General features: G+C 37.3%; 1 protein-coding gene across 1 annotated transcript in view; it reads right to left on the bottom strand.

The window, feature by feature from the left end:
- Nucleotides 1–25,267, bottom strand: part of DNAJC1 (DnaJ heat shock protein family (Hsp40) member C1) — a 106,818-nt gene that overhangs the window by 29,280 nt on the left and 52,271 nt on the right. Inside the window, exons 7-8 of the mRNA XM_071560175.1 lie at nt 21,346–21,436; nt 11,775–11,941 (exon numbers count right to left, since the gene is read on the bottom strand). Coding sequence (XP_071416276.1) covers nt 11,775–11,941; nt 21,346–21,436 — 258 coding nt within the window. The remainder of the gene's footprint in view (nt 1–11,774; nt 11,942–21,345; nt 21,437–25,267) is intronic.

The following is a 25,267-nucleotide window of genomic DNA, read 5'->3' as shown; positions in this document are numbered from 1 at the left end:
ATTTTGGCTATGAAGGAGGAAAAACAGAAAAGGAAAGAAAAAAACCAATCCAGTGTCCCAGCAGAATATGCCTGCAAGAATCAGAAACAATATATGCATTTAGAACTCTAAATGGGCTACCTGGAAAATGTCATGAACATGGCCCAAACTAAACTCAATTTTCAATTCTGTTTTCCAACAGTCTAAGTTGTCAAGTAATAATGAAGGCAGAGAGCGGGGACAGAAATCTGAGAAGTTTTCATGCATTCATAAAACACAGATCTGTGATGACAACCTCAAGCAGAGCACTGCCAAAAGAATCCCAAATTTCAAAATTGTTAATTATCATGAAATAGTATACATGTAATTGAAAATAAGGGCAACACTAGTTAAACTCATAAACATTGAACCTGTCTGTCAAATTCCCAAACATAACCACAAAGTGTGGGCTAATTAAAAATTAAAGTTAGCCTTTTCTCATATGCACAGATTTTCCTTCTCGTAACTTGTGGCCATTTGAAAACATACCATTAATGTCAGTCTCATTCTTCTTGCACTCACCTTCTCATTAACAGGCAAGTTTTCCAAACAAGGACATTAAAAAAAGAGCCCAAGGCAGTGAAATATCACTGATACTGGCAGATATTCAGTCGAGACCAGTATAGTTAAAAAACCCCCAAACATACACATACACTAAAAGTCACCAACTTCCTACCGGTATTCTCTGTTGACATACTTTCTTTCTAGACCAATTCTGTTCCATTCTGTTCCAAATCAGACTTTCAATATGAATTACAAATATTAGCTAGCAAATGCAAAAACTGAAGTATTAGGTTTTCTATGTTCATGTTTGTACGTTTTAAAAAAATAACAAATGCAGGCAAAGAATTTGTCTCATAATTAAAAAGAGAACACAACTAGGAGAACTTTGGATGATCAGAATACTGATGTTTCCTAAAGGTCTGTGTAAAAAATCTGATGCTACACAACACATCAAGCAAGTGCATGCTATAAATCTGTGCTTACTTTGTGAAAGTCTGGGGCCTGCAGCAAAACAGTTTTCCAAAGTACTCAACTGCAAATGATGCAAGAACCTCCATTCCTTCACAATTTGCATCTCAAGAATAGGGAATGTATTAAAGAAATTCTGCCTTTTGGACATTATAGAAAGCTTCACCACCACAATGATACATGACCCTCACTGCAATGTACCATTGTCTCCTCTTTTGCAGGTTTGGGAAAGTAATGTATTATCCAGTAGCATTTTATAGGAATCATTATGGACACGACTTCTAGTCATTTAAATGGAACTCAACTGCACGCTCAAGTGTGCTGAACTGAGAGTTTGAAGACTTAAAAGTGATCGTTTCAAGACTGCATCCTGCCTGCCAAAACCTATACAGAAAATGGCAAATAACTAGATTGAGATTCTCTGAAAATTCTGAAGAGACAAAATGCTTATGTCAGTAGTATTAAAATCACTCCTTGGCAAGGCAGGATTACATATTTATCTTTCCTGGGGGGAAAAAAGCCAAACACCTCTCACACTTTTCAGTTTATTTTTAGTTGCTGGAGTTTACCCTAGATTACAGTTTCTGGGCAATTTCTATAAATAAATTTGACCAAACCTCACTATAGTCATGGCCTGAGGAAGAAAAGGAAAGTAGCAGCATTAAGCACTGTGAAAGAAGGTAAGATGCTGAATCTAACCAGATTTTCATTGGTTTGTCTGGAAAGTACGATACAGAAACATCAATACTGACTTACAGTTATAAATTAAAACTAGATTTATTTGAAGCTGATTTCATTCTCCCGCTTAAAGATAGCTAAAATCATACCAAGAAAAGTAAGTAACTATTTTGCAATAGTTTGCACTTTTCAAATTCATATTAAAAAGCCAAAAAGAGCAGCAGTGAATTGCACTACAGAAGTCAGCGCTATAAACTGCAAATTCTTTCTGATCCCTAAGTTGTGGATCCTGTGAAAATCTCATTTCAGGGATATTTCACATCCTTGCCTCTCATTTTTTGGCAGAACTCTGAGGATACACGACTGTTGAACTGCTCGCTCTCTCTCTCTCTTCTCTTGGATGGGTAGGCAAGTGGGGCAAGGCCAGCGTGATTAATCAGCTTTCACATGTTCCTCCAGCTCCTACTTGGTATGTGCAACTGCTCCCTTCTGCTTCTCTACTCTCCCTTTCACAGCTGGTACAGGAGTGACTTTGTTTTGGGAAGTGACAGGGAGGGACTTCTACCTAGGAACACTAGGATTTTCACCATCCTCTGACCCCCCAGTTGGGCTAAATCAGAGCAGTTTTTCTACATCTCTCCCAGGCTGAGAAGAAAACAAAACCAGTGACTATTAAAAGGCACTGCACAGTTTCTTCAAATTTATGTAAAATGGATATGACCTTCAGGACTGAAGAGACACTGTCAATGACAAGAGTCAGGTCTACAAGGATTGACTGGGAAAGACTGACTTCCTGTTTTCCTCACAGGAATGACGAGGTTTCTCTTATATCAACTACCATCTTGTTCTATGAGAAACAACTACCACTTCAATCTCAGAAAAGCAACAGGACTTGAGCCCTGAGGTAAATTCACAAGTCCAACCTGAGCCATAAAAGTTACTGTCACAGAAGCTCTATAGACCCAGTTTGGACTCAGGCAGGTGCCTACACGTAGCTTACAGTGTTGCCCAGTGCAGAAACAGAGCTTTGAAAAGCCCTGTGTGTCTGTGCCCACAGATTAACACTTCGTACAATTAACTTGAGCTCTTTGGCAGTTTTCAACTGACAGACTCAAAAAACTGAGGACTACATAATGAAAGTGCACGTGTGAAACCAGTCAGACTGAATTATGGCAGCAAGTCACATCAATCACTTGTTCTGGAACACAGATTCACTTGGAAAACTTACTGAGAGCTAGAATTTGACACCACAACATCTACAGCATGGTGTTAAAATCAGTGTATTACTCTTCTTGTCTGTACAAGACAAGAACCTATGCTACTATATTTAATTAGAAGGAAAGTTTAAAACCTCAATCACAACCAGGAAATATCAAGCAAATGTCAACAGTATTGTCTTGATTCAATACATATGCATGGCTGATTTATGTTTTTAACTAATGCATAAGTGTTTATATAACATATTGTTACTATCTTTAGTCCTTAGGGAAATACATACTTTGGCTTTTTGATTCCTTTGCAATCTAGACCTTTTTTTTCTGACTGTCATATCAAATAATTTCTCTGCATCATTAAGATACTTTTTAATATTAACCTTAAAGGTTCATAGCATGACTTTCCTGCTTTCAGAGATTATACCCTCTCCACTCAAAACTGTGCCAGTCAGCCTGAGAATGGCACATGTGAAAGCAGGATAATATTGAATTATCTATTCTAAAAATACACCATTACTTTCTCTAAATACAAGAATAGGTAAAGAAATAAAGTTTTCTCTGCTTCTTTAACCTAATCAAGCCAACTAATAGGTCAAAGAGAGAAAGACAGAAAAGGAAATACATAAATTACAGATATGTACATAGCAGTTGTTCAGTTAGTGTTTATTCACAGTCTTTATATATTCCTGACCTATTTTAGGCAAAACTCTGTAACTCTTGATTCCATGCTTACTACTTGTATCATTTCTCCCAGTCACAGAAACTATTTTCTCTAAATCCATTGCTAGAAATTAATTTCTTCATTTTTATTTACAAATATGATTTGTTCTTTGATGCATATCTGCCAGAACACTCACTTGATATGCCACTTGAAGAATATACCATCATCATCCTATAACTTTACTCTTCCTTAAGAAAAGCTGAGGATTAAAAGCTTTGCATGTTTAAAATTGCAGCTGAAATCAGATTCCTGACCCTAATGATTTGATATTCACAGTGCAAATTCAGACAAACCTTATTTTAGATTTAAGTATGTGGGTCATCATCTCCAAGGAAAACTCAGTAATTAAAAATAATGTTTTTTTAGAATCGCATTTACCCTCAACTTAAAGCTATTCAAATCCAAAGTGAAGTCCACAGAGGCTTAAATATTTAAAACTGAAAAGAAGGTTATAGTCTGCATTTAAAGAAAGATGATTCAAATCTATTGTTTCTAAACAAAATAAAAAGTACACCAATTGGATAGAAATATGCTAAATACACTAATTTGCTCAAAATAGAGTGCTCTAGTTCAGCAGTTACACCGAAAACAAAATAGATTAGCCATAAAAGGTACAAAACATTGGCTGCTAGTTATGATGCAAGAAAATTTAAAAAAAAAACTTTCTAGTTTTCTTTTGTTCATTAGGCTGACTGACTTAGTAGCTAGCAAAGAAGAAAAGAAAGAGGAACAAAATCACTGATATGCAATTATACAAACATTTTAGAATAATGAAGGTGTCTGGCTACTGTTTTGTTATATGAAGTCCTGTTCCTTATCTCACAAACAGTATATAACAAAAGGATGTCTTCTCCACACTCTCCCTTGGTGCCAGGGAAGGTCATGGAGCAGATCAACCCCAGTGCCATCAGACAGCACATGCAGGACAGACCAGGGATCAGGCCCAGCCAGCCTGGGTTTGAGAGAGGCAGGTCCCACCTGACCAACCACATCTCCTTCTGTGACACGGTGACCTGCTTGGTGGATGACAGAAAGGCTGTGGATGTGTCTACCTGGACTTTAGTAAAGTCTTTGACAGCATTTTCCACAGCATCTCCTGGAGAAACTGGCTACTCAAGGCATGACCAGGGGTGCTCTTTGCTGGGTAAAAAACTGGATGGATGGCTGAGCCCAGAGAGTGTTGGTGAATGGAGTTACATCCAGCTGGCAGCTGGTCACCAGTGGTGTTCCCCAGGGATCAGGGCTGGGGCCAGTCCTGTTTAGTACCTTTACCCATTATATGGATAAGGGGATTGAGGAGACCCTCAGTCAGTTTGCAGACACACTGAGCTGTGTGTGTGTGTTGATCTGCTGGAGGCCAGGCAGGCTCTATAAAGGGATCTGGACAGCCTGGATCAGTGGGAAGAGGTCAGTGGTAAGAGGCATCCTGGCCTGTGTCACCAACAGTGTGGCCAACAGGACCAGGGCAGTGACTGTCCCCATGTACTCAGCACTCCTGAGGCTGCACCTCAGTTCCTGTGCTGAGTTTTGGGCCCCTCAGTACAGGGAGGACACTGAGGTGCTGGAGCATGTCCTGAGAAGGGAAACGGAGCTGGTGAAGGGTCTGGAGCACAAGTCTGATGAGGAGTGGCTGAAGGAGCTGGGGGTGTTCAGCCTGGAGAAAAGAAGGCTGAGGGGAGACCTTATTGTTCTCTACAACTACCTGAGGGAGGAGGTTGTGGTGAGGTGGGGTCGGCCTCTTCTCCCAGGTAACAAGCAATAGGACAGGAGGAAATGGCCTCAAGTTGCATCAGGGGAGGTTTAGATAGGGTATGAGGAAAAGTTTCTTCGTCAAATGGCTTCAAGCATTGGAACAGGCTGCCCAGGGAAATGGCCACTGTCCTTGAAAGCATTCAAAAGGCATGTAGGTGTTGTACTTAAAGGCATGGTTTAGTGGTGAACACAGTGGTGCTGTGTTAATGGATGGAATCCATGATCTTAGAGGTCTTTTTTCAGCCTAAATGATTCTATCATTCTAATTGTTATCAATATTTTATCAATAGCATTCTGTTCTATACCTGTTCACTGACCTCAGGTAGGAGCCCAAGTCTATTATATAGGTAGACTTCAACAGTTATTTTAAAATTGAGTGTATGGTTTTCATTAACAGTAATAACTCTAATTAAATATGCCAACTTTAGGATTTGTCTATGGGACATAAACTGTAGTTTTCATTTAATACGTAAACCCCAACATTCTACTCAGGCTGAGTCCACAACATTTGCAGTGACACAAAGTATAATAAGCCACAAGAAAGCCTGGGCTCTTCTTACTTAGCACTTGCAGTAACATCTAATGCAGATTTTCTTTTTTTCCTTCTTTTTAAATGAAGCATCTTTTAAGTGACACTACATTTTTAAGAGTTTGGTAATAGAATACTGAGATTTTCACCTCAGGGTTACTAAATTCAATATGGCCCAGACCAATAGTGACTCAAAGTCATCATCACTTGATGAGAATATGGAACTCAGGTTAAAATGTATTATGAGCTCAGACTAGCTCCTAGTGAAGAGCTTCATAAGTGACACTAACAGGTATGGCTGCTGGCAGTCTCAATATAGAGTCTTAAACTCTATGGGCGCACAGAGTGATTCCTTTCTGGCCCTACAGCCATCCCTCCGAGTCAGGGCTGAGGGGCACCAGCAGGACACCATGAGGAATCTCACACTGCTAGTTGCTTACTTGTACGTGTCGCAAGAATCAAAGACCATTAGAATACAGACAGACTTTTCAAATACCAGATTTGTGTCATTGCTTAGAAAAAGAAAATAAGTTATATCAAAACTAGATGACCTCAGGCAGCACACTAGAACAGAGTAAACCTTCCCCTCAAAGACCAATTTATTAAAACATCTGGTTTACACAGCACATTAATCCTGCTAAGATACAAACTGCTTGCTTAAGAAATTAACATTTTTTAAAAGCCTGGAAACTGTATTCAGGTAATCCATCCTATGACATCTGATTAGAACAAGCACCACAGTGTTTGCTACCAAAGAGCAAGCATACTCAGATTTCAGAGCAGCACAGATGTGTGAAGATTTGAGGCAGCAGAGAGCAGGTGGCAGGCTGGCTGGCAATTACGAAACATGCAGGTTTATAAAATTACTAAGATTTAATTGTCAAATCTACACGTTTTAAACTAACAAAATAATAATCTAGCATTTGTATGGCTTTTTAGCTTTTAATTTTATAAAGCAGAGAGATCTCTTTTGTACATTTAAAGTTTTTTTATACCATTGTTCCACAGCCTGCTTTCAAATAAAACCTTCATGATGAAAAAGCTCACTCAGTTACCAATATCCTATCTCTGAAACACAGTGCTTTGATGGCCCAGGCTGAGAAAAATAATAACACAAACTGCATTTTAACCAGAAAAGAGCTCAGTATCAGATGACCAGAGTTCAGCAATTAAGAAAAAAGGGTGACTACCATGTTTCCAGCATCTACCAATAAACTGTGTAAAAATAATGCTTATGTATACTTTTATTTCACAGTATTTTTAATAATCCTAATTTAAAGGTAAAAAGTATAGCAGATGCTGAAGATTTATGTTATCTAAGCTTCTCAAGCTTTGTGCATAAAAATAGTTTTTACTACTCTTGCTTTAGTAAATCAAGCCAGGTGCTCCTGCAATATCAAAAACACACAAATGCCAAGAAGTGCTGCAGGAGAACATGAAAAACAAAAATAATGAGAAACATAATTTTCTATCCATACATCTGATCCAGCTGGAAGGGATCAGGCACTGTCTTTCTCCACCTTTACCTCTCCTTTACAGACCAAGCAAATATCAAAAGGTCAAAAGTATCAACTCCTCATTGAGACAGAACTTGGAACTGTATCTTCAGAAACAAATGAGCCAAATAATGACAAGGAATGAAGAGATGATTCCAGTGGAGAAGATGAGGAATCCGTAAACCAAAAGGAATTATAATCCTGGTCCCACTGAAGACAACAATAAATCTCCCTCCGATTTCTCTAGGGCCAAGATTTTCATGAAACAACAGTATTATTCACATAAACAATGAACTGTCATGAAAACAACATGTTTTACAAATCACATAAAACTACATCAGAACAAGGAATATGAGAGAAATCCCACTGAGAAATGATTCATCAATAGAACAATTCCAAAACCAGTGAATACCTATATTCTTGCATGAATATTTGCAGAAATGAGAGAACAAGATCAGATGTAACAAAATATGTCCTCTAATAAGTTGTTTTTCTTTCTTCAAGCTCCACATAATAGGTCGCTCAACAGGAAAGTAAAGGGTTAAATGGCTACTAAGTAATGCAATAGTAGCTTAACAAATATTGAGGCCACAAAATAATATACCTCAAAGAAAGTCCACTCCATCTAAATTTCCCTTAATTCCTAACAAGTGTACACAGAACATGTTTTCCATTCACTTTTTAATGACAGATTAAAAACCAATTTTTAAAAAATCAAAAACTCAAGCTAAGTCAATCAGGCCATTTACCTCAACTACCTGAAAGAAGATCTTGCAGATCTCCCTCTCAGAAACAGCAAACAAACAGTGACAAAACAAAAATAATTTTAGAAATAAACTTTTTGCATTACTTGCTTTGAAGAGTTTTGTTGTATCAGCATGAGAAGGACCTTTTAGTAATTCCTCTCAGGCTCACAGTCATATGCAGTTTGCATGAATGGTATAAACAGCTCTATATGAATATGAAGTTTAGTTTTAGGTAAGTATATGATTTCCCATATATATAAAAAGCCCCCACTACTCCATTTCTCTGCTCTCAAATACAATTTGCTCAGCTTGCACCATTTCCAACAGACTGAGGTTAAGGACAGGATAGATACAAAGGTTTCATGAATGGCTTGGGTAACAACAATGATCTAGTTATGCACCTCCCCTGCATATGTTCCTAAATATGAATTGATTTAAGTATCCTGGCTGCAAATCAAATTCAGTGTTTCTTTCTCTCTGAATTTATGAAAGGTAGTAAGTTGTAATAATTATTATAATTTTACCTAAAATAAAACCAGAATTGACTGGAAAAACAATGCATTGTTATTCCCCAACAGCTTCCCTTTTCTGGTCTAAAACTCCATCTATTTAACCTTCCCTCATAAATATGATTTTCTAAATTTGTTTTTATTGCTCACTGAGTCTTTCTGTTAACTGTGTTTTGGGGTTTTTTTGTGAAAAGCACAAGGATCAAAACTGTACAAAAAGTCCTAAAGGTGGATGGATCACTGCTACAGAAATGCAGAAAAATTACCTCTCAGTTCTGCAATACTGATGTCTCTGAGTATCTTCCAGTACCTCACTTTCTTTTAATGTTCCTTTCTAGGTAGAGAGTAACAATATGGCAAGACAAGCTCCTTATGGACATAAACTCAGCGTGTTCTCGAACTTGGAGAGAAGAGTAATTTGACTGTGCTATAAGCACATTTTCAGCCAGCTATGTAACCTTATGAAAAATATGAAATGCACTCCTCTTTCTCCTTTCCTTGGTAGATCATTTTACAATTCCTAAGAAGGAAGCTGTTTTCTTCTCCATAGCCTGTTCTTTATTTACTTCAATACTTAAATCCTAACAATAATCAAAATACTAAATAACAGAGACTGACTTCCAACTAACAACTGACCATAATCTAAACTTTTCACCAAGCTGGGCGCTCTGCATGGCACAGCACTTCTAAAACACTAGTTCGTGGACTGGGGGCATCTCTAAAGTACAAATGTCAGCAGTGCAAAGCAGTGTATGAACAATATTAAATTAACTGTAATCATCTACTCTTGGGATACTAACAGCAGGGACAGCAACTCCATTTCCTATTCCTGGAAGGATGACTAAGTAACATACCACTTTATCAAGCCACCACATGGATAACTGTTCTCAAGGCTGACGGCTGGACATAGTTCACAGTCCTGAGCTGCCACAAAAGACAAGAGGAAGGCAAAAAAAGGAAAAAAAGCTAACATGCTTCCTTGTAAGTGAAGAATTACAATCCTGAGAAAAATTCTGATGGCAAACTGATTTATGAAAGAGCAACTTTTTTCTAAGACAAGAAGGACTGAGAGGTAAATGTTACATACCATCTGATTTCACATCCATGCAAGAGGCAGGAGAGGGATGCCAACTGAGTTCACATCTATGATGTGAAGTGAAGGAAAATAAACATTTCTAAGATGAAAAATGTGTTGAACGACAAGAACAATTCACTTGTGGTACAACCATTTTCCCAGTAAGCTTTTTACAAATCACATGACGCAGACATTCTCCTGTTACACACCAATGGTTCCTACAGGCTACTGCAGCCATTAACATATATTCTCCATTTCTTTGGAGTTTATGAATCTGTTTTCCTCCACGACTGCAAATGTTGCATCATGATGACATATTAGCTGCCAAGCAAAGGAAGTAAACCTCATCAGTTTGTTCAGATCAAGCACCTTACCCAGACCATACCTAAGAATTGCCTGCTTGTCCCTAAACACTGATTCCTTTTGTAACAGCATATAATTAAAAAAATACATTCACTGATCAAAGCAATGAGATGCAATACTAAACTGCAGCTCGAAATGTAGAAAACCAAATTGGCTTCATTGAGGACATCTGAAAGGATGTACCTACAACTTCTCTTAGCCATGTCTGTGAAGACACAACTGGTATGTACTCTCTGTGGGAGGTGCAAATTTACAGATGGAATAAGCACAGTCTTATAACATTTTTTCATTTGCATGGAAATCCAAATACAGATTCAATTTCCACCCAGGAAAGGTGAATTTGGGGATCCAGATAGACAAACATGCAACCAACCCAAGCCACTGTAAACAAACAAACACCTCTCCTCCCCACATGGCTTGGTAAGCAAAGCTGTTCACAGGGGTGCAACTAACAGGCATCCAATCCACGGGCACTTCTTGAATTAAGGTAAGCAAAGCAATGACTGTACACAGGCTTTTAGCTCTCAGACAGGTATTCTGTAGAATTAAGCATCTGAGCTCTTACTTTCTCTAAGCATGTGAAAATATGACCCAGGGCTAAGGATTCTGTATGTCAATCCCCTGAAGAGAAATGTTAAGCACATTTGTCAAATTGATTTGTTACAGAAATAAAAAAAAATAAACATAATGCAGATGTACTAAATAATACAGAATGACAAAAGTAAGAGCAAGAGAAAACTGACAACTGGGAAGTCAGGAAACGTAAGAATCCAGTCATAGCAGATGATTAAACAGGTTAGGCAAAACTCAAATAGTTTTAGTAAAAAATTAAGGTCTGGCTAAAAATGGAAGAGAGGATTTTTCACAAGCTTGAAAACAAATGTGTAAGCAACTGCAGCAGAGAGGAGTCAAACCAATGACAGCAGGAACTTCTCTCACTACTATGACACTGAAGTCAATGTATTGCCCTCACTCCACTCCAAACACACTCTTCTCTCTTCTGTCTTCCAAGAAAGGCAGATTTTCAAGTCAGGAGACCAATTTACAACACTTCTTTTGTGATCTGTGCATCTCAGTTCTAAGATGAAAACTATACATTTTCAAGGCAGTATAATTGAATAAAATTTACCAGGAATACAATTATACTAACCACCACTAAGAACCGTTATCTCTGAGGAGAAAGAGCCTTAACAAAAGGCCTAAATCAACTTGTTAGGACTTTTCCATACGTCAGATGAAAGGGACAAAATATATAAGAAGTTCCATAATCAAAAGATATGACACCTGCATAGGAAGAAGCGAAGGTTTCTTCTTTTATCTCTGCTCTTTTTAATATAGAAGAATCTATTCTTGCAAGCAATATATTATTAACTTCAATTAAGAGAAATAACTAAGCCTCATATAACTTGACAGCATTATGTTCTACTAATTTCTAGTGAACAAGAATAGTCATAGAGAGCATTCATACAGTTTAATCAATGACGTCCTATTATAAAAACATTTCCAGTATCATTACGCAAATTACACTGAACATGGATATAATTTTTTCTGTTATGTCTCTGTCAGACAATTACTACTTCTCTAGACTTCTGTGGTATATGAATACTGCAGTAGTATACACACAGTATTCCATTTTCCTAAGAGGCAAGCAAATGAATCAACATTTAAAATATAAAACAAGGTGAAAGACTTTGAACTTACCTTTTTTTTTTGAGTTCTGTTCCTGCCTCCCAGCCAATCATCCATCTGTTCCTCAATCTCTTCAATTGAAGCTCCATGATCATATGATGGTGTATATGCACTTGATTCCAGAGCCATGTACACAGGGAATTCTAATTTTGGTTTCTTGACTTTAGGCTTCTTCTCCTCTATACAAAAGTAAAAAAGAAGAAAAAGTAACGCTACCGGTATTGCAGAGACATGTAATTCAGAAGCAGGTTTAGCTCCTCAACTCTTAACCCTATATTAAAACTTCCACTGAGGAAAGGGCTTCAATTTCTTTGTTAAAAAGAGAATCAGAGTTCTGCGTAATAATTGTAGCTTTATTGGAACTAAATAGCAATGCACCCACTTATCCCCTGTTCCATCCGAACTGTGCCTGAAAGGGCCAGATAAGGCCCTCAGAAACAGCTGGCTCTTGTTACTCCTACACTACCTGGCAATGAAGATTAGTACAGGCGAAAGCAAAGGAGCTGTTAAGACATCTCAGAAGTCCAGTTAGAGCTTCAGAGAAACTGGCAGAGGTAGAAAGGTGAGGTTTAGTTTGTTCTGTATTCCTTTATGGTCAGCTATGCTGAGTAAAAACTTCTGAAAAAATGGATACCTTCTCTACTCTCAGATTTCTGCACCTACAAACAGCTGTGTTCTAGCACGTAGACATTTAGGGAGATTTAAATGTTGGACACCATTTCTCAAACTGATCATGGTTCTGTGCTCTCTCTGTCCTTCAAATGGTATTAAATGGGAGCAGCAAACTTTGGAGATAGGAAGGAGGGACAACACAACCTAAACCCAAGCAAGTAAAACCACATCTGCCATATAAAATTATCTCAAAAGAAAGAATGAAGATGGAAAATTGACAGAACTTTTGGAAAGACAAGAAGATGAGGAGCAGAAAGAGAAGCTTGAACACTCAGGTATGCCCAGTGAGACTCTTCTGTTTTTAACTCATGTTTTAAGTATGTGCTGTATTCACAATAACCAGATGCTACTAAACTGAAAGAGCTGATCCAATACCTCACTGCAACCAAGAGGGAAGTTCTACTCTGACTCCACCTTCCCACTCTCCAGTGCAAGTTTTTGTGTTCCTCAGTCTTTTACTGAGCTTCAACAGTCATCCAATCACGTATCAAACTAATTCAATTCACTAAGTTAGTAGAAAATTCCTCTTTCCACTCAAACAAAAATTAAAAAACGCAAGTCATTTAAAGGTGGTGGGCAAGGAAAAGAACCACACTTGTCAGCAACAGAGGGCCATAAGATGAGCTTATCTCCCTTAATGCTTCAGAGGAGAACTGTCTGCTGTTCTTTAAAAAAATCCTGAAGAGGACAGAGGACTGTTCTTTCCAGGCTCCGATGCAGAATTTCTTTTCCTGTCTATGTGCAGAAACGGCACAGTGAAAAACAGTCCCCAGATCTGTCAAACTCCAAGGAACTGAATTTTCAAGCAAACAAGAGAGAGAGAACTGCTTCATGGTGCCTTTCAAAAGTCCAAAAGGAACAGAAAATCCCTACACATCTCGAAAGTTAACAGAATGATGTTTCAAATTTTCTTTGTTCATAGTTTGATTGTACTTTGTTAGAGACCTGTTTTTGTGAAAAATCTCTAACTTTGCTTGTCAAATAACTCTCAATAAATGAAATATTAAATAAAAACTTGTATTTGGAATTTTTTTAGTATCCCTCTATAGACACTCATAATAAATATAACAAAATGACAGATGCTCCCTAAAATATAAAACTAAATGAAAACCCAAAACTAGCATTTTTCTCATTGTGCAGATGTTATTAAAGACAACAGTGGTACAAAGTTCTTTTTGCCCATTTCAGAAGGTAATTTTGATAATCAAATCACATATATTTAGTATTGCCTCATTTTACTCCAAAACTGCCACATGTAACAGCTTCTGGAGTCAGAGTTAGGATTTGCATGGATAAGTAACAATGGCTTGAACAGCTATTTATCCCAAACATATATAATGGCAAAATATTCTAGGAAGTTAACTTAAATGGTAATTTTCACCACTGTATTTCAATCCCTCAAAATAATCAAGCACACTCTTCACTGGGAATTACTGAACAGTGGAGACACACAATGAACAGTTGGCTTTCCCTGTATCTTGCACCCCATCAGCTACTGCTTAATTTTTCCTCTCAAAATGTGCAAATAGTTAAAAGACTGAATGCTTCTAAGCAACATTTAAAAATTAAGAGCGTAGCCTGCAAATAGGTCTCTAGGCTCTTTGTGCAGTTTTGAAAGTAATTCTGTAACAGAACACACTGCACCCCACTTTAAAATTAGGCATTAAAGACAGTATCTGGGCTTTCTTCAGGCAGTTAAGTGACAGAGGAAGACCTAACATAGATAACACATCCTGCTGTTTGCTGACTATCAAAGGAATGAGAAATCCCACTTAGAGAAGATGGCTGTACAACCTCAAACAAGCACTCAACCACAGCTAACAAGAACTTATCTCTACTGTCTCCCATGCATATACAAAAAGATGAAGTAGTTGAACATATCCCTTAAATACTACGATAGCTGTCAGATTTAAAAAAAATAGAATTGAAATCATGGCACCTTTGACATAGGGCTCCCAAAAACCCACTGAGAACAGTTTCACTTCAGGATTTTCAAAGCTATTTTTTAGAACAGGAAAGCATAAGAAAGTGGTTTAATGGTAACATCATATAGGATTTTAGATAGAGGAAATTCAGAAGTTACATTCAGAGGTTTGAAGCCTCAACTTAAGGCAACCAAATACTGTTGCCCTTTCAGGTGAAGATGGAGAAAGCAAAACATCATTGGAACTATTTCACCCAAACAACAGAAGTCCACAGGAAACAACTAGGTAGAAAACCTCTCTCTTTTACATTATCTTTTCATCAGCAGCAATTCAATTGGCAGCCCAAAAGACATTTCCAATCTCACCTAGTGCTTTCCCCTGAAGAGAATATGGATCAGGGGGTTGTGATGTCTACACAGCTGAATCCTGTATCTGCTAAGGCCTGACAAACAGACAGGAGTTGGTGCAGCTGCCACCACCACAACCTACAGCAAGGATGGGCTGACAGCACTGGCAAGTGCAGCTGTGATTCAGAGTGTTGAAACACGAGTGTTCCCTTAATACCCAATGTCATCTAATGGTGCTTGGCTTAGCCCATCCTGTAACAGAACAGGCTTTTCAGATGCACTTTTCTCCTCCAGTCTCAAATACTGTTCTAATACTGTTACACATAAACCTAAGTGAAATGCAGGAAAAACATGCAGAAGAAGATTTCACAGGTTCCTCTCTGTTTTTTGACAGCCTGCTCACTGCCTGCTGGAGACCCAATCAGACCCCTGTCCTATGGGGGCACCAATATCCAGCAAACTTTGACTATGACCAGAGTTAGAGGTGGTCCTACAATTAAATGCAGAGGAGAGAAAACAATCTTGGTAAAAAAGAGCCTGATTTCAAGCTCAGTAGGGTAAATTAATAGCTGACTCTCATTACTATTTTCTGGGAACATCACGTACTTTAATTGTCAAATTACAGTGTCATAACTTTTCTAATTTATTAAACAGGATTAAAAAACAGGCAACAGGAGAAAGTAAAGTGAATCCAAGTGTAAACACAATGGAAATTGTTTGATATCTACCACTCCAATGTAAAATAATCAGTGTTTTACACGATTCATTGCTTTACTTTGTCCTCTGTAGCAGAAGAAATTTGGTTTTCTTATTTGCTGAATTCATACAGCAAGGATACTAATTTTCAATGAGTATTTTCCACCTTTAGAACTATCAAGCTAACTCTCCAAAAGTACTTAACTTTATGTTTCTAAAGACCCCCAATACTATTCCTGCACTGGCTACACATTTTACTGGGTTTTAGTGCCATGATCTGGGTTTTTAAGTCTGATGAATTACTTGCACATGAGCAGATACTTCGACCTTCCTCTTTAGTTCTTCCATCTTGTTACTGCATTAATTTTATCAGTGGCAGAATTAATAGTATCTGGCTAATGGTTCTCCCTTTAATGTGTGCCAGCAGATAAAGAACCAGCCAGCCTTTTTGGATCAAGTGTCAGGTAACAGAGCAGTGGTTCTTCTGTAACAAGTGTCAGAGGTCCTGTATTCTAAAGTTTGCAGAAAAATATATACAGATTTTACAGGTTAGTTGATGTAAATGCAAAGAATTCGGAGAATTTTTCACAGAAAGAAACAACTGCTTCATATAGAAAGAAATAAACCAAAAACAAGCACTGAACCTCTGCAAGGAAAGTATGACACATCAAGTGTAGCTCCCTCTCTCTGCAGGTCTTCTAAGCTTTAAGTATGAACAAGAATTCAAAATCAAATGCACAGACTGCCCAATATCTCATGCATCGATAAGCAAGAAATACAAACAACACACAGAGGTAGACAGCAAGTATCTTTTTGGCAAATCAGTAAGATACTGCACTGAGATTTTTTTCCGACACTTTGCTTATCTATGTAACTATGAAAGACAACTAAAGCTTTTACAGCATGAAAATTTGTTTTAAATGTGACAGAAAAATTCACTTGCATGTACAGCAACACAGTCAGACAGAACACAAAGAACCCAAAAGTCTGGAAAAAATTTAGGAAGGTTTTGACAGCCTATTGAAAAAATGGAGCAAACTATATTCAATATCAATGCAAATATGGGGCAAAGACACATATGTTCAAAAAAGGACACCCTTCTGTACTCATAATAAAGTCAATGGCATTCTATGAAGGCATCATGAGTTAGAGACAGATATATACCTCTGCTGTACTTGGACCTACAACCTAGTTTAGTTTTGAGCTGACTAAAGACATGCTCAGGGTTGAATGCATCCTCAGCTCCAAAAAACTTCTCACAAGCTCTAGATTTTGATGCCTTTCCTCTTTTCCTCAGTGTCTGCCCTTCCCAAAACTTCCAATTCCCTCAGAATACAAAAGGGTTAGAAACAAGGTTCCAATATTTGAGAGCTAATTTGCCTTCCAACAAATATATAATGAAACAGGCACTCCTCTTTCAGATGAGACTCATACACTGCATGTTAGTGGAGTATTTTCCATAAACTCTGAAGCAAGTTTGGCAGGGAGAGGTATCATACAAGTCTAGTTGAAACAATTGGGAAATGCACATGAGTTTGCAAGTTCAAAATTCTTTCAGCAGGCCTGCCAAAACAATCAGTGAAATGGGTGATACATAGTTTGCAATAATTAGGCTTCAGAGGTAACAATTAAGTGATCAGAACATTCACACCCACACCGATCAAAAAATCATGCATTGCATGAATTACTTGTCTCTGAACCTGCCTGTCAGCAGATCATTACTGAACAGATATGTCAACACTGCATTTTGGCAGGGATTCATACTAAAACACTATTATCCAAGATATTTGTCAATTATTTGGAAGTAAAGTCACCTTCAGTATAGTCTAAGATTCCATCAGTGTGGTCAAAATGCTTTACAGTGAAGAGGAAAGCACAGGAAGAAGTAGGAAGCTGGACTGGCTGGGGCCTTTTTGAAAAACACACAGTTAAGGACCTTATGCCTCATCAGCACTTACGAGGAACTGTGTGCAAGGAATCTTTGATGTAAGGGCTCACAGCTATGGTGAACAAGCAACCTGAAACAAGCTATCAGAGCAATGGGAACTAAGGTAGCCTGTGATTCTCTCAACAGAACAATAAACACAGAAGAAACGTGATTTCATAATCAGAAGATGACAAACTTTAGAACAGGTATACAAACAGAGGGCCCAATACTCACAGCTACATTGTAAAGCCAAGTACAGAAGATTCACAAAAATTAAGGGCTAAAGAAATGCTTTATATTAAGAAAAGCTGCAGGTAAATAACACCTTTTTTAGGCACAGACAAATGCTAATAATGAACAAACGAAAGCTATAGCTAGAGAAATCCATACTGAAATTAAGATATAACTATATAATAGTAAAACTAATTGACTAAGCAAACCATGAAGAACAGAAGGCATTTTGAGGTTTTCTGATCAATATCATACCTTGTATAACAAGAAGCACAAAGCTAAGGTGCATCACTGGTAAAAGTCAAACAAGTAAGTCTGGAGAATCAGTATTTTTTACTAATTTTTGCCTATAAGGGTCTGAAATGAAAACATTATACTAAATGATCTAATGATGTCTCCTATCCTATGTTTCATAACAATATACAACCTACCCAAGCAGCATGCTGTATTCTGAGCTGCCTGAGAAGGGAGAACAACCAAGCTGTATTCTGAGCTGCCTGGGAAGGGAGAACAACCAAGCCTAACCCAACATGATCAAACATACAAAAGGTTTCACTACAGCCCTGGATGTTTGGTGGCAGATACTTCAGGAAGACTGCTGTAAGAATGCTTTGATATAAGGCCCTATGGACAGACACATCATAACCACATCATGCAACATCACACCACATCATACAGGCCCAACACAGAGAGGCAGACCTATACATGCAGCCATAGGACTCCTAACTTTGCACTTCAGTTAAAGCTTGAATGACAGGAGTCGTAAGGAAAAGCCCCAAAAAATCTACTCAACGTGGTTTGTAACTAGAAACAAAATAGTTACTTGCCATAGATTGTTACAGATGCCTTCTACATCACAGCAAGAACTCTGGATTTGCAATGAAAATGTATTCGGTAACTGGGATGCCAGTGAAGAGTTTACTGGCAATATCTAGCAGGCACCATTTATTTAAAAAGGCATATTTTAAAAATAAATATAGGTCTTCATATTGAAGGTCAGGGAAAAGAAACTAACAAGAATGGAAAGTCAGAGAACTGCAAAGGTTAAGTATAAAGAAATACAGATGCTTCCCCCCAAATGGATGTGGTTGAATTAAGTACTCCATGCAAAAAGAGCTTGAGAGCTGCTAGAATTTGCCCTGATAACTACTCAAACCTTGCCATTTAAAGCTAAAAACTGTCAGAGTCATCTGTCCTGACAATATATCCCAAAGTCATCTTAGTTTAATGCCTATTTGGTTCAGCTAATACATATTCTATTTTACATCCTGGGACTACGAAGAACAGGGCTACCCATTGTTAAAGAACTATTTCCTCATGCAGGGATCTCACACATGTGACATTACAGGAGAGGAAGAAAATGAAAGTTTATTCCTTAAAGCACTTTGATTTGAAAATAAATTTTGTCTTCTATCTAAATGTGAAAACTGCATCAGGAAACGTAAGGTAAACCACTTCTATTTTTGTCCCTAAAACACACAGTTACCTGTAATTCCACACAAAATTGAATTTCCAGGAAACAAGGTTGTATTGTAAGTTGCTATATTTTTGTAAGGTTAAGTTAATTTATTTGATGAAGGTAGTAATGACCATTTTGAATGGATGGAGAAGTGATAAGAAACACTGCAAAAATGCCACAAACATAAATCAAAACTGTGCATAATGTAATATTGACTTACCAAAACCTAGTTTTTCACACTGCTTAACAAATAGAGCACTTTAAATGACATCTTCTTATTCCTATTTTGCAAATTATATTTTCCTCCTCAAGTACCCTTCTCAGGGTTTAGTTCAAGCCACCTACAGAACACTGCACAGTTTCAGCAGCAAAGCAGACAGACGTGGGGCAAACCAGCAATCAGGCCATGAAAAAGCAAGCACTGTAAACCAGCTACTGCTAATCAGCATGAGATATGTTTACTCAATTAGATAGATGGAATTGTTATTATGAACTGCATCCCAGGGATGGTCTCTGAAATTAAGAAGAATGGAGCAAACAAAATGCACATTTGGTGATTTACAACCTTTCTAAGCTAATTGGGAAGTGAATGCAGAGCAACGTAATGAAATAAACAAATTTAGCAGATGCTTTGTGCACAAGCTTCTGGAAAAAATGATACAATTTTTCTGGCCTACGGTAACATGGATGCATCTCCTGTTCCTCTCTTGGGAATCTTACTTATTTTAAAAAAAGGTAACTGACAGCTCATTCAGCTGCCCAGCTACAGCACTGCTACGCTAAGTAATTCCATGCCAAATTTCAAACTCTGCTAATTACAGGTGGTGACTCTCAGTGCTTCCCCCTGTTCCCTGCCAGCAAGCAGGGAGGGCAGGATGCCAGCCCGTGCCCGGTGAGGCCTGCCCCTTCTCACACCAGTGACACCAGGGCACCTGGCAGACATGGGGCTATGCCATGTGACACTCGGCAGTGTGACAAGGGACAGGGTGTGCTCCTGTCAGAGGTCAGGGGTGACCAGGAGGGGTAAGAGTGCCAGGGTCACACCTCTCACATGTGGGCACTGCTGCTGAGGCAACGTTGAAAAAAGTGACCTTTCAGTGACACAGGAGGGTGCACACTACAATTTTAATGACATTATACTTTCATTTGCACTTCTGCTTTCAAAAACTGGTCCTTTTGAAACAGTAGTTCACCGATTTCAATAAGGAATGCATGCCAGCTATTTTGAACAATGGGAATACATTGCTATCTGACAATTTAACAAGTTTTTAATAACCCAAGTCAAGACCCTTTTCAAGGGCCCATTTTGTGGTAGGTATCTCAAACATAATGGCAGGCCTCTCCAACAAGCATTAAATGCACTGTTTTGCTAGATTTGGCCTGGGTCCACAATGCTCAGTTACCCATTTTCCCAAAATGGATTCAGCTACAGAGAAGTTAGGAATTATTGCTGAAACTGGATCTCTTTGCTGATTTTACAATATTAAGCTATTTTGTAAATATAAATAATGCAGCTGTATTTTAAGTGTCTAAAGGCTTATGCATACTTCTTAGCTAGTAAATTATCACAGGGCACTCAATGCACTTGTCAGAATAAAGGAACTTAAAAGCATGCACTTAAGTACAGTAAATAAAGCAAGCATGCACATACAAACACAGAAAAAAACTTTTTAAATTGCCTTCAGAAGAGGGTAGGTTTAATCATTGTCAAAAGCAAATAACTGAAAGAAGAAAAGGGAAAAAGTCACCTATAATTATTCTGAATACTTTATTAAGGGAAATGTTAATTGCCTTCTCTGGTCTTTTATAAGAGTGTAAAGACTTTAAAGCATTTATTTCAACAATAGCATGAATCCATCTCTGAAGTCTGCATCCATGCTTTTGGAAATTCAAATTATGTTCACTTCCTATCACAAACATCAACTCATTCCACACAAAAGTATTATTAAACACATTTTTAAAAATAATAGTTGCACACAAAGAGCATATAAGAATGCTCAAAACCCAGTATGTAACTTATGAAAAGGTACGCTTCAAGCTCTAGACATTTGAGATCTCCCCCTCCCGTAAAGCAACATTTCTAGCAAGGAATGCTCTTTTTGCTATGATACAATTATCACTCGAGTTTTATGCACCTATAGGAACAAAACAGCAGCCTACTGCAAAATTAGCAACAAAATTAAAAGCTCATTAAAATTTAACAGCAGTGCAGAAATACATAAAGCATGTATTTTAGGAGATTATAAAAATGTTTGTTCATATACATCCAGTGTAGAATGCAAATCATGTTACATCTTTGTTTATTAAGACAGTGGTAAAAACTCACTCTGCAGTGTTTCAAGTTCAGCCTTAGCCAGGGCATCTTCTTTCGCCTTCATTTTTGTTTCTTTATATTCTACATATAATTGTCTGGCATCCTTTAAGAAAACGTTGCAATGGCATTAGCATCCTTATACAAACAACTTATTGCAATGGCTCTGTTTAAAGTTCTCAATCAACCTCACAAAAAATTTTTAAGACACATTCGTTTCCTTGAGTTACAGCAATTTTTAGTCTAGAAAGTATTTGCTTAGAATGTAGAATTTGTGCAATAAAGGTTCAAATGTAATAGCACTGATATTATGGACTACAATGCTGACTGACAATCTGAAAAGCAAAATGGTTAGAGAAACGACCTACAGCTTTGGAACAGGCCACGCTCCCCACTTTGCTCCCATCAGCAATCTGGAAGTTCAAAGGAGAAGGGAAAGTTTTTAATTGGAGTAGTGTGTGCAGGGACAAACAAAGGCAATTGCTAGGCAGCAATCACCTCAGTGTGAACTCATTAAGGCAACGTTCCACCTTGTTCCCCTCTCTTTTTTAAACCAATTTCTACATTGTTATTAAAGCGTTGAAAATATTATATATTGTTTTTTTCTCCAAGGATTAGATTCGAATTTGAAATCTATACAGCAAATGTATACATAAAACTAGAAGTCCTGTCACAAATACCACAATAAGGTACACATTCCCAAAATCTGATGAATTAATAATTACAGATTTGCATTTAAACCTTTCCAATATGAACAACCAGATTGCTGCAGTAATAAATACGGAGTTTTCTTACTCTGACTGACCAGTTTAAGAGATTTTGATACTCAAACAAAACCAAGGAATTTATAATAGAAATGCTGAATTAGGTAAGTTGTTATTTGCAGAATATCTATTGTATCACATAAAAATTAATTAAAGTATTAAATAAACCTAATTTTAGTTCTTTATAGCCAAAAATAATTTCTTCTTGTTATTACACTAACAGGACCACTTTTTACATTAAAAGGGTGATTTTGTAAAACAGTTCCAAATATTTTTTATAATTTCAACTATAATCCCATAAATTTGAACACAACCTCATATCATTAACATAAGACATCTTAAAAATATCTTGAAAAGAAAAAACCAAGATAAGCAGTCATTCTCACTGCCTCTAATGGTACAAATCATCTGAAACCATTTCTTCCTGCAAAGATGCTGTGACACAACAGTTGTTCTTCACGTTCTGCTGGCATCTACCCCTGCAAAGAAGCCTGAGGAAGGTGGGGGTACACAGGACAGGAACCATGACCAAGCTCTAAGCAGAATTTTGTGATGTTCTGGAGGTATCTCACCAATACATGCCAACATGCTTGAAGAACAACTCAGTAAGGTCCCACTTCCTTCCAAAATGCCTCAGCTATCTATTTGTCTTTACACTGGGTGTAGGAAATGGGAAGATACATTCCTTCACCAGGTGTGTGTAGGAAATCACTGCACACAGAAGTAATTTTAGAGTTTACATAACTTCTTGCTGCTGGAACATAACAGAAAAGAGCACCTCACAGTTTGCAGTTTTGGGCTGGGGATGGGGAAGAGGGTTTTTTTGGTGTTTTTACAAGAATTGTGGCTAAAACAAATGTGTAGGTACAGGAGGACTGGCATTAACAGCAGATAAAAGGTTTTGAGGAAACATACTCAGTTTCTATGTTTGAACACAGAATTACAAAATTAGGATCAACACTGGTTCTCTTTTTGGTTTACCTGAAATATGAGTTCTCTACTACATATGGGGCTTTCCTTATACCTTGCAGATCTGGACTATCTGTACCACTAAGAAACAGGAACAGCCATAAATGCAATGGTTCAGTTCTGCCGTAACTCTGAGACATTCGGGTTGTGTGGCGTACACGGGACTCAGATATCCAAAAAACACTTGTGTTTAAGGCTATGATTTCAAAATGACTACAATTAACTGGCATTTAAATTTAACCCATTTGACACTGAAAGCCAATATTTGATGCAAATTCTGGTGTAAAATCCATTATTGCTTGTGGGATCTCCAGACAGCAGGCACTAGGGGGTAACTGTCAATCTCTCCAGCACATCAATCACAGAACAATTGGAAATGTGGCTCAGATGAAAATGAGACACAATAGCTGAACAACAAAGAAAACTAGTCAGAAGCACATAAATGAAATTTGGTACTATTGTTGCATTATAGATATAAAATGGATTATCACTACAAATGGAGTAATACACAGGTAACAAAGGCAACATCAGTCTTTTTTCTTACTGATAAGTTTATTATGGCTGGTACCATAATAGCAAAAAAAGGGGAGACTGCACATTTTGAAGCACAGGCAAATGCATACATATAAAGAAAATCAAGAAAAAGAACCAACAAAAAGCTTTATTCAAAATTGATTTGAAAGTTTGTAAATCAAATCTCACAAAAGCATAAGAAATGGCTCTAACAGGTTGTAAAGAGAAATTAAAAGGCATACCTGAGTAATGATTTTGGACACAGACACAGATTTCATGAGTATTAGACCTTAGAGGTCAAAATGAAAAAAATACTGGAAAACCATTTAAAATAGGAAGTTCTTTGAAGAAAACTTCTGCCTTAACATAAATAAACCCACTTCAATTTATTCCTCATTAGCTTTCAATTGGTCTAAACATGAATATTCATTTTCAAGCATATGTTTCAGTTTTGGTAGTGTAAGTATTTAAAAATAGATTTATGTTCAGATCTTTTACTTTTCCAAAGTGATAAATTTAAGCAGTCATTTTGTCTCAATACAAACATTCTAGGGCCCTAAAGACACTGGCAACATGGACACAGCCTCTTCCAATCTAATGCTCCTTCCCCAGGATTCTGTAATGATTTTACAGCTCAAAATATGTGCAATATCAGAATTTTATACCTGATGTACACTTCACCTTCAAGAGGTAATACACATAAAACAAACAACATTTTTGTACTTCTGGGCATGGAAAGATACAGAGGAAAGAGATACACAAATACAAATCTTGGAACTGCCCTAAATGAAAGCTCCACCTTACCTAACCAAAAATATTTTGTTCTCATTTGCAGAAGTTCAAGAAGTTTTCAAAAAGAACATCAATACAAATAAATTACTTCTTCTCACTATCAAAGCAGTAACATGTAATTAGTTAAGCAAAAAGAATAAAGGAGAGGGCTGATACATCTGCTTTATTATACTATAATTTCAAATAAAGACTTTCCAAAAAGGAATAGAATGAAAAAAGAATGTATTGGAAATGCAAAGTTCTGTTCTTAGTATTTCTAAATTATATTTAAACTGCCATATATATAAAGTTCCTGTGTTTACCCTCAGATTCAATAAAAGTTTTCCAAAAGTGTTGTGGAATAAAAGTAAAAACACTTATTATAGTTTCAATATTTTAATCACAAAAAAAGAACAAAGAATACAAAAAAAATCTTGAAAATATAGTTTCTCTCTTTATATAAGTACCATCTTGTGTTAGTAAATTTGAGATTGCCAAGACAAAACTGAGCTTCAATTATGTAGAAATACAGAAATTCCAGATACTGGACTTACAAGGGGTTTTTTTCCTTTGTTTGTCTGTTTGGGGGTTTAGGGGTTTGGGTGGGTTTTTGTTTCTTTACAGCATTTATTCAAACTGTACTAATTCTAGAACTAAAAACTTCAGTTCTGGATACGACTCAGTCATTTTGGCCTCTCCTTGACTTTTGGGGAGGGTGATGAGGTTTTGTTGGTTTGTTTGGTTTGCGGGTTTTGGTTTTTTGGGTTTTCTTCCTCCACTTAATCTTGCTGGTTTTCTGGTCTACCTTAGAAACACTGGCAATTAGGAGAAAGAAAGCAAACATTGGAAACAACTTGCTGTATTTGTCATATGTGAATCTTTATTTCAGATTTTGTGATAGAATCAGCTTTACATTTTAG

Source organism: Pithys albifrons, chromosome 7, assembly GCF_047495875.1.
Source record: "Pithys albifrons albifrons isolate INPA30051 chromosome 7, PitAlb_v1, whole genome shotgun sequence".
NCBI lineage: Eukaryota > Metazoa > Chordata > Aves > Passeriformes > Thamnophilidae > Pithys > Pithys albifrons.
The sequence above is the reverse complement of the archived record's forward strand: the minus strand, read 5'-3'. Positions and strand labels throughout refer to the sequence as shown.